The 10286-nt window shown below is 68.2% G+C and overlaps 1 protein-coding gene across 1 annotated transcript in view; it reads left to right on the forward strand.

Annotated features, from left to right (window-relative positions):
- LGR6 (leucine rich repeat containing G protein-coupled receptor 6) overlaps window positions 1-10286 on the forward strand; it is a gene marked incomplete at its 3' end in the record, with an annotated part of 25149 nt that overhangs the window by 8757 nt on the left and 6106 nt on the right. The window contains exons 4-10 of the mRNA XM_023534777.1: window positions 4086-4154; window positions 5663-5734; window positions 5887-5958; window positions 6992-7060; window positions 8035-8106; window positions 9031-9096; window positions 10201-10272. Coding sequence (XP_023390545.1) covers window positions 4086-4154; window positions 5663-5734; window positions 5887-5958; window positions 6992-7060; window positions 8035-8106; window positions 9031-9096; window positions 10201-10272 — 492 coding nt within the window. The remainder of the gene's footprint in view (window positions 1-4085; window positions 4155-5662; window positions 5735-5886; window positions 5959-6991; window positions 7061-8034; window positions 8107-9030; window positions 9097-10200; window positions 10273-10286) is intronic.

Consider the following 10286-nt stretch of genomic DNA (forward strand, 5'->3'; position numbering starts at 1 on the left):
CCCACCCGAGTTGGCTCGTCAGAAGCTGTGTTTTCCGGGCATTGCCGGCCGGGGCTGGGATACGGTCGGCGTGTCCCACACTCACCATTTCCCCTGCAGCTCTGGGCCGGGGCCACATGAACAGAGACTGCTGGGCTCCCCAATACCCTGGCCACGCCAGCCGGGGCCCTGCGGCTCCAGGAGGCTACACAGGCTGGGGAGGGACCCGGGGCGCCAGGGCACGGCCAGTTCTCGTCACCCCAGTCCACAGGCTGGGGCACCTCTCCTGAGCTGACGGGCCTTCAAGTGGCGGAAGCAGCAGAGGGACCCTTGCCTAGGGCAAGCCGTGACCCTCGGAGGCCACGCTGGGCAGAGCTGCTGGGCACGTGCAGCTGTCCACGTTTGTGGTTGGGGGCCGTGACCTCACACCCCTCCTCTCGCTGCGGGCACAGCCCGAAGCTGAGAAAGGGCAGAGCTGGCCCAGATGCCCCTCCCGCTGACTGCCGGCCCAGGACTGGGTGCAGGGGGCCCAGGGCTGGGTGCAGGGGGCCCAGCCTGGGGTCAGGAGCAGGGAGCTGACTTCAGCCATGTGTTTCCCTCTGAAGCTGTGCTGGACAGAGGGTCAGTTACGCTGGACGGTCTAGCCTGCTTGGTCCACAACTGGAAAACTGATGTCCAGGGAAGCTGGGCCCCGCTGGGGGCGGAGCAGGCCCAGGCTGTGGTGTTAACGGGACTTGGCCCACGGCCCTGCCACCCCTGTCCAGAGCCGAGTGAGCGGTCGGCAAGCCCAGCTGGAAGCCGGTGCCCCGCAGCCACCTCCGTCGGGGACACAGCTCGGGGGGTTCGGGACGGCCGGCCACCTGCGCGGAAGAGGAGTTGGGTCCCTGCCCTGGGGCGTGGGACGTTCGCCTTGCTGGGAAGTCGAGGGGGGTGGCACATGTGCTGGGTATGGGTTGGCACTTCTGAGAAGCCAGCTGGCAGCGATCTCTTCACTTTAGGGCATGCCACCTGATTCTTTCTCAATTATCCACTGGAGTGCCGTGTGAGCACTTGGCACCACTGCCTCTGGCTCACCCACAAAGCAGCCCGCCGCCCAGCGTCCCCTGTGCCTTTGATCTGTGGGCGCTGAGCTTGCCACACAGAGCCCGGCACCCACTCCCCAGATGGGACGGCCAGGCGAGGGACAAGGCAGGTCCACAGCCATGCCGCGGAGCCAGGCGGCCGCGCTCAGCCGTCTGTGCGGCCTGGGCACGGCGTGAGCTGCTCTGCTTCTGTTTTCTGGCCCGTGGCTGGTCTGCCCGGGCGGCCGGCGTGTGCTGGCAACGTGTGTGCGGGGACCCTCCCTGTGGGCAGCGCCCCTCTCTTCCCACCCTCCAGCGGTCACATCTTCCCCCAGCTTTTGATCTCCAGTTAAAAGGGGGAGGTGCGTTCTCCGCTGTCTCCCCTGGAGCGCTTGTGGGGGCCGAGGCTGGGGAGCGAGCGGAGCAGGCGCCAGGTGTTCGTGACGGGCGGGCCTGGCAGCCCCTGGCCCTCTGGCTTTTCCTGTGCGGCTCTGGGCCGTTCTCCCTCGGGCTGTCAAGTCTCTGCCACCTCGGTCTCTCTCATCTCGCAGCAGAGGGAAGATCAAACTGGCCCGCTGTGGTTTGGCTGGAAGCCTCTTGGAAGGGGTGTGGCACCCAGCCCCTCCACCTGGGCCAGGGGGCCTGGCCGGCGCACACGCACGTGCCACACGGCAGACCGTGCACGCGCCCTGCGGCTCAGGCCCTCCACATGGTCCCCCCAAGCAGACGCAGCCCCCCCACCCCACGGCCTCGGGCCTGGGGTCCAGCACTGGCTCTGCCCGAGCCACAGCGAGTAGCCGCCGCTCCAAGCGTCGCTTTACTCCAAATCCTTCTTGTTGAGCGGGAAGAAAGCAGACTGACAAACACACGTCGGATGTCAGCGGGTCCCGTGCGGGGGGACACAGGGCATCTCACCGTCTGTGGCTTCATCGCAGATCATGGGTCCTTAGAAGTCCATGCATTGGCTGGGCTGACTGAGTGCCTTTGGCTGGAGCCTTCCCTGGGCCGCCGGGGGGCTGCAGTCAGCCGGGGCTGAACGGTCCCGGGAGGCCTCAGTCACGCCTCTGGGCCTCGGTGCGGGCAGTCGGCCGGGCCTGTCTCTCCACGGGCTCCGTCATCAAGCCAGCTGGCTCCCCCCACGATGTGTGCTGCCCCCCTCCCCTGCCCTCGGCCAGCTTTACTGAGATGTAATTGACATGCCGTGTGAGCGGGAGGTGTCCGGCCTGTTGATCTGATGCACTTGTATGTGGACAGTCATCAGACCGTGGCTACTTCTCACCTACCCCCCGGGCGGGGGCGCAGGGACGCAGGCTGTGCGGTTTTCGGCGGAGCGGTGGGATGCGCCGTAACCCGGGCAGGCGGCGGGGAGCCGGGGCAGTGCGGCCGAGTCCCTGTGGGCCGCACAGCGAGCGGCAGTGCTGAGGCCAGACACGCGCTCTTCCTCGCGGACGCGGACGCGGACGCGGCAGCAAGGCTTCCGGGCGAAGATGCCTGGGTGCCACTTACGGGGACTCTGGTTCTCCCTGGCCCACGGCAGAGGACGGGCGGGCTGAGCCGAGCACAGAGGGGCACGCGCGCTGAGGGTGAGCCCTCGCCGACGGCAGGAGCGGGCGGCCCCTGTCTCACCCTGCAGCCTCGGCTGCCCCCGCCCGTGGTGGGACTCCAGGGGGTTGACGCCTCCCACTGAGTGCAGCATGGGGCCTCAGGGAGGGTGCCCCGCACACGTCCCGGCCACCCACACAGCCGTGGGGGCCTCCCGGAGAGCAGGTCGGTCAGATTCACTGAGCTGCGGAGGGAGCTCGTGCTGCAGCTGCCTGACGGCTGGGGTCTGAGCCCCGGGGTCTTAGCGCAGGTGATGACGGGGGCAGTGGGCGGCGGTGTCTGGCTGCCAGACCCGGCGTAGCGTGCTGCTGGCCCACGAGACCCGCCGAGCCGCTCCGTAACGAAAGGCTCGCCACCGGCCCGCGCTGCTGCTTGGGCGGACATGGGCAGGGCCATTTGGGGGGCCACGGCCAGGGTGGGCGTGCACCCCAGCCACAGGCATCCAGAGGCACAAGGCACCCCAAACTAGGCACATTTCCACATGGGCTAACGTGCGGCTACCGAGTGACACAGGCCAGCCCGAGGCGTGACGCAGACGTCTCTTCTGAGGGAGCCGGCCACGCACAGCGGACGCTCTGCAGCCCTGTGGGTGCCGCCTGCACCACCGTCTCGGGATGTGGCCCCCGCTTGGGGGGGGTCCCCCCACTGCGGCCCTTTCCTGTTTCGTCTCGGGCAGCTGTCAATCGCTTCTCTCGAAGGTCGCATTTGCTCTCCGTCCCTCCGTCCGCCTCCACCTCGTGCTGTGGTCCCCACGGCGGGCGCAGCGGCCCCTCGAGAGGGTAAAGGGGACAGAGCTGCGGTCACTAACGGCTCATGTTGCCCGGTGGCTGGTGGGCACGCTTGCGCCGACGTCCCCGTGCCCGGGCAGACGACCGTGGGACAGGCGCCTGGCCTGGCGGCAGCTGAGCACACATCTCTCCGTGCGGAAAGGCCGTGTCGCATCCCTCTGAGAGGGTGTGTGCACCGCATCCCTGCCGTGGTCATTCCAACGCCGGGCCCAGCCGTCCGCCAGCAGCCACATGAGAGGCGCCGCTCACTCTTATGGACGGCGACAGGGTGGGGGCGGCCGAGGCGAGCACTCGAGGAGCCTTCCGGAACCCCAAGAATCGGTGGCAAGGTGTTAAAGGTCGCCCCCTTACCCTCCTGCCCCTCCCTGTCACTGATGTCCCCAGCACTTGAGATGCCGCCTCAACCAGCGGGGACGGCTCTGGGCCTGTCGGTCCCTGCGCCCACATCTCTGAGGGTCCCCTGGGCTCAGTCTGCTGGTCAGGACGACCCCGCACCAGCGGTGTGGAGCGGGAGGGGGACATCAGCACCCCCACATGCTGCCAGCATCGCCCGCCGCCGACAGCCGGACAGCCCACCCCTGGGCAGCCCGGAGCCAAGCTCGCGCGGCTCGGCCCGCCTGCTGTCAGCCGCCCTGACCGCCGGTCTCCCCCACAGGGACCTGAACCACAATGAGCTGCAGGAGTTCCCTGCCGCTGTGAGCACGCTGGGCAGGCTGCAGGAGCTGTAAGTGCCTCGGCCGGGGCGGCGGCCCCCACCCCGGGCCTCCCACGGTTCCTGGAAAACCATAGCCACGTGCCCTCCGACCCCAGCGCAGGTCCGAGCAGCCACCAGCCTCATTAGCTTAGCCTCAAGCATTTCCGAGGGGTGTCACCAATGGAAACAGCCTTGGGCCCTTCCAGCCTGGGGACGCACATGCCACCTCCTGTTAGGCCAGGCCTGGCACTGCTCCTGCCTTGGTTGGGGCATGTCCAGACGTGAACGTGGGAGGGACTGGGGCTGGCTTACGAGGTCACCGCTCAGCACGGGACCCACAGGGCATGGGAAGCTGGCCCCAGCATTTACTGAGCACCTGCCGAGCCTGCCGTGTGAGTGACATAGACACCAGCCGTTGGGGACGCAAAGCAACATATGTAAAGCAGGGACCAGGACAAAATCCTAAGGGTTGGCTTGTAATTCTGACCCTAATTGTACAGTATCATCTAAAATGACTGTGGGAAGCCCCGAGTAACAGAGAGAATGTTGTGGTTAATCCACGCTGAGTCTGGTCTCGAGGCTGGAGGCCTAGGTGGCAGGATGGGGAAGGGGAGGCATTGCAGGCAGAAGACAGTGCAGGTGAGCACTGAGGGGCATGGAATGGGCCGGGGGGGGGGGGAGCCCAGCAGGGTGCCCGACCTCGGCGGAGGACAGCAGGCCACGTCTGGGGCCCGAGGTTCGCGAGCAGAGTCTGGAACGCTGTGGTGGCACCGAGCCGGGGCGTGGCGTCTGTCTCTCTCGGTCTCGCAAGCTGTGGAGAGAAGGCTGCTCGGGGACAGGGCCTCAGGCTCATAAACGTGTCAGTCCCCAGAGCACAGCTCAGCATAGGCACAGAGGCTCAAGCCGTAACTCGGAGTGCTGACCCAGGAGGAGCAGCGGCCAGACGGTGGCCTTGGCCGGCTGCGTGAGTGGCAGTGTCCAGGCCAGCGTGAGGGACGGCCTGAGGTGGCAGAACTGGGGGAGGGGGAGGGAGCAGAGAAGCCAGAGACCTCCGTGGAAAGAGGACAGTGGACCTTGTCCTGAAAAGTCCCCAGTGAGCCGCACGCGTCATCCTGCCTGCAGGGCGCTGGCCCTGGTGCCACCTCGTTCCCGTCCCGCCGGTCAGTCAGCATCTGACAGCGCCTTGAGCCCTTGCTGCTGCTTCAGGGCCTCTAGGCCAAGCCAGCCTCTATCTGGGGAACACCCCTCATGGGGGATAACCCCTGAAGCCGTTTTTCCCACACCCTGCTCTCCCACATGCCCCCCTACTTGCCCCTTGGGGACCCTCCAGGGCTCTGCCCAAGTGACAAGGAGAGGACGGCCCCCCTGGGAGCTGACTTGCCCTCCAGGCTCCCCGAGGCTCGGCCCCACGCCTGTCACGCGGCGGGGGGCGCGGGGGGCGTGCTGTGTGACCCGGGAGGTCGCAGGCGGGGCTGGCGCCAGGGTCCCCATGCCCCGCACACCCCCTCCAGGCCTCAGCCGCCCCGGCTGTCTTCCAGGGGCTTCCACAACAACAACATCAGAGCCATCCCCGAAAGGGCCTTCGTGGGGAACCCACTGCTGCAGGCCCTGTGAGTCCAGGCTTCTCCCGCTGCTCGGGGGCCGGGGAGGGGCCGCTCCGATGCTCCCGGTCTCCCTGGGGAGCGGGGGAGGCAGAGATCGCAGGCCCCGCTCCCAGCTGCAGCACTGAGTGGCTGAGCTGGCGTGGGGGTCTCTCTTCCAGACACTTCTACGACAACCCGATCCAGTCCGTGGGAAGGTCTGCATTCCAGCACCTGCCCAAGCTGCACACACTGTGAGTGGGCTCCGGGGGCTGCCAGGGCCGTGGCCTCCGCCCCAACTTCCGGGAGTGGCCCCCGCCACCCCATCCCCTCCCCCTCCTCCCCCGTGGCCCAGAAGCCTGGACTTCAGGCTGCAGGCTGCCCTGGCTCCCGGACCTGGTGGGCACGGCCTCCTCCCAGACCCCAGGCGGGTGAGCGGGCCCTGGTCCACGGCCGAGCTTGTCGACGGCCGAGGGCTTCCACCTGACCTCCCGTCCTGCTCACGGCAGCAGTTCTGTGAATGTCCCGGACGCCGGACCGCGCCGAGGTCCAGTCTGTCCAGCGACCTCGGCCCTCAGCCGCCCACCGCGCTGCTTTGCTTCCTGCCTCCCACTTGTCTCATTCCCCAGCCCACGCCCCCTCTTCAGAACCGTCCCCGGCTGCTCCCGGCCCGCAGCGCCGGTGACATCACCGACACCTCACAGCACACGCCTGGCTTTCGTATTTGTCGTCAGGCCCCGTCTTCACCGTAAACCCGAGAGGGTTTTGGTGCATTTGATAGACGGGTCCTGAGCGCCCAGATCCCTGGCCCTGGATCGGGCCTCGCTTCTGGACCCCACGCTGCCCGCTTGGGTTGGCAGCAGGTTTTCTGTGCCCCTGTCGTGTGTGGGTCCGGGGGGTCCATGTGCTCACCGGAGGGTGTGGGGGCCGGGAAGCCACGAGTCTAAAGCAGCCTAAGAAGGGGGAGCAGGGCAGACGCTCCGAAGAAGCCCCAGCAGACGGCAGCTCAGTGGCCCCAGCCGCCCGGGGCCTCTCAGAGGCACCGAGTCGCCCCCTTTTCAGCAGAGGCGACTCCCCGTCCCCTGCCTGTGTTGTTGGCACTCTGGGCCCGAACGCCAAGGCTGCCGGCTCCCTGGTCAGCCAAGCCCGGCCGCCACCAGGTCCGGGCAGCCGGGGCGATCGAGGCAGGCTGGGGGCGGACCACACATGCAGGGAGACCCCGAGGGCTGGGAGCTGGACGTGGATGTGCTCCGCCCTCCACCTTCGAGCTGCTGGCTCTGCTTCCAGGTCCCTGAATGGAGCCACAGACATCCAGGAATTCCCAGACCTCAAGGGCACCTCAAGCCTGGAGACGCTGTGAGTGGTGTGGCCTCGGCCCCGCCCTGGCTCGGCCCCGGGGGGTGGGGGGCTACTCTGGGGGCTGTCCTGGCTTGCCTGCCCCTGCTGCGGGCTCCAGCCTCGCCTAGAGGTCATGTGGCTTGGCCCCAGGGGCCATGCCCATCTCCACAGCTGCAGGCAGGGCCGGTGGCGGTGGCAGGTGGTCTGGGGTGAGGAGGCTGGACTTCTCGTCCTCGCTGTTCTCAGGGTTTCCAGGCGTGACTGCGGGGTTCCTGACCCACACGTGGGCACTGAACACCTGTGGGGCGGGGGGCCTTTCTGAAGCCCAACGTCCACACGGCTCCCCCGTCCTCTGCCACCCCCTCATACAGCGTGGGCAGAGGGCGTCAGAGCGTGGCCGGGCCTGGGGCAGTAAGGGGGTGGACGGGACAAGTGAGGGGCCCACCGTCCAGCCCCAGGTCACACAGCTTGTGTGTGGCATGGCCAGGCGGGGACCCGTCTCTGCTTCTACTGTCTCCCCGGGGGTCGCTGGCATCTGGAAGATTCTCCCTGAGGGCACTAACAGGTCCCCAAGGATGACCTTGGCTCGGTCTCCACTAGGACACCCTGCCCCTGAGCCAGGCCCGCTCTCCACGCTGCCCCGTCCTCCTCCCTCTTCCCTCCCAGCCTGGGTGACTCCGGGCTGGGTTCCCACGGCCTCTGCCCCAGCTTTCCTGTCTGCTCCCTGCCCTCAGGGGAGCCCGGAAGATGCCGGTCACTGTCCTGCAGGGTGGCCGCAGACCTTAGGAGACATTGGGTGGGGGCAGAATGGGGCCGGGCATGTAGGGCCTGTCTGCTGCGTGTCCCTCTGTCTCCCCAGCCCCTGCCCTGTGCCTCCCGCCACCTGCCCCGTCAGCTCCGTGCTCCCGTGCCAGCGTCCGGCCCGGGGCGGGAGCTGCTGCCGGGGCCGCCGGGGCCCGGGCCTGCTCCAGTGCGCATCTGTCCCCCCGCAGGACCCTGACCCGCGCGGGCGTCCGGCTGCTCCCGGAGGGGATGTGCCAGCAGCTGCCCAGGCTCCGGGTCCTGTGAGTGGCTCACGCGCCCCCAGTCCCGCGTCGCACCCCACGCCCGGGGACCGCAGAGGCCCCTGCTGCTGGAGCCTGTCCGCTCCTGCTCAGGGCAAAGGGCGGTGGTCTCGGGAGCCGGGCCTGGCACGAGGCCCGCTCTGCCGCTCCCCAGCTCGTGCCTCCGGACTTCCGTTTCTCCAAGTACAAACTGGCCAAACTTGCGGGGGGTGGAAACCACGTGTCAAGCGCCCAGCGCACAGTCGGCGCTCCATGAGTGGTGCTGTTACCCCAGTTTACACAGGAGAGTCCCTCCCCGGGGCAGGGCTGAAGTGCCTGTGGGGCCAAGGGAGGCGTCCGACCCCACTGCCACCAGCCCCATCCCCAGGACGCGGCCCCGCAGCCAGGCGGCCTGGCACCCGCTCTCGGAAAAGCCGCACTGGGCGTCAGAGACGCGGGCCCCAGACCCAGCCTTCCGCTGGCTGGCAGCGTGTCCTTGGGCAGGTGCTGTCCCCACTCGGTGCCTCTGTTAGGTGAAAGGGTCGGGTCCACTGGTCCATAAGGACCCAGCACTGACCTTCCTGTTAACTCCACACATAGTGACCGCGGGTGTGGTCCCAGGGCTGGCACCCCCAGCTCACTCGGTGACGCCCGCCGCATCCCTGGCAGTGCCTCTCAGCCCATCACTCCCGGTTCCGTGTCCCCCAGGTCCTCCCCGGCTCCCGAGGGCTTCACGCGATGTGGCAGCGGGACTGGACAAATGCGGGGGGCCGGCCCCACCCAGACCCTGCGGAAGGGGGGGCCGTGGCAGGGTGCAGACTTGTGCCACGTGTCCGCAGCCATGGGCCTGTCGTGTCTTCCTGGCCCTGGGCTGCTTGGCCAGGGCCCGGCCCTCCAGTGTGGCTGCCCTGCCCGGCTTCACTCCAGACCTGCCTCTCTCCCCAGGGACCTGTCCCAGAACCGCATCGAGGAGCTGCCTAGCCTGCATGGCTGCCAAAAGCTGGAGGAGATGTGAGTCTGGGCTCAGGCAGGTCTGCAGGCGGGGCTTGCATGACCTTCCTGCGCTCTCAGAGGGCGTGGGAGCCGGGGCTCGGGGACCAGGGGTCAGGGACCGGGGCTCAGGGACCGGGGCTCAGTGACCAGGGCTCAGGACCAGGTGTCAGGGATCGGAGCTGAGGGACCGGGGCTGAGGGACTGGGAGTGAGGGACGGGGGTGAAGGACCAGGGGTGAGGGACGGGGGTGAAGGACCAGGGGTGAGGGACAGGGGTCAGGGACCGGGGCTGAGGGACGGGGGTCAGGGACTGGGGGTCAGGGATCAGGAGTGAGGGCCTAGAGCTCGCAGGGACCACTCACAGGGACCACGGTGGCCATGAAGCCGAGGCCTGCACAGGCCCCGGACTCACAGCAGATGGCGGGCTCAGCAGCCGACGCCCCGAGAGTTTCGGGGTGGCTCCTTGGGCTCCAGGGCAACAGTGGTGAGGGCCAGCAGAGGGACAGGGGTAGGGACAGGGACGCCTGGGGCCTGGCGGGCTGGACGAGCAGGGCAGCAGCAGGGGCTGGAAGTGCCTGCCTCCCTGCGTGCAGCCCCGGACACGGCTGGCAGGGGACACCGGGACGTGGCTCTGACGCGGCGGGAAGTTGCTCCCGAGGCCCCCCAGCCCTCCTCACCCTGCTCCCACTTTCTCAGGCTGGCAGGGCCCCCGAGGCCGCCGTGTCTGTGCCTGTGGGGCCAGAGCAGGGTGGTGTCGGGGTGGTCGTGTCTGTGTGTGACAGAGGAAGGAGGGTTTCTGACACGGCCGAGGCTGGCCCATCCCCCCAGACAAGCTGTCTCCTGGGCCCTGCCGGCCACTGGCCAGTCACGGCTGTCCACGGGCTGGGCGGGAAGCCGGCCCTTTGGGGCCACGGGGATGGTTCTGTGGCTTTGTTTCCTGACCCACTCACCGAGGGCCACTGGTCCGTGGGCACTGCCGTTAGTCCGATGGCTTCCAGGGCTGGCCCTTCCTTCCCTCGCCAGGACAAGCGGGGGGCTCTCCCTTCTTCCGCCCCGTGTGTGGGGGGCGTGGAGGGGAGCCAGAGTCTGAGCCGCCCTCATCCAGCCTCTCTTGCTGCCCTAGTGGCCTCCAGCACAACCGCATCTGGGAGATTGGAGCCAACACCTTTGGCCAGCTGAGCGCCCTGCGGGCCTTGTGAGTGTCCACAG

This window comes from Pteropus vampyrus, unplaced genomic scaffold, assembly GCF_000151845.1.
Source record: "Pteropus vampyrus isolate Shadow unplaced genomic scaffold, Pvam_2.0 Scaffold131, whole genome shotgun sequence".
NCBI lineage: Eukaryota > Metazoa > Chordata > Mammalia > Chiroptera > Pteropodidae > Pteropus > Pteropus vampyrus.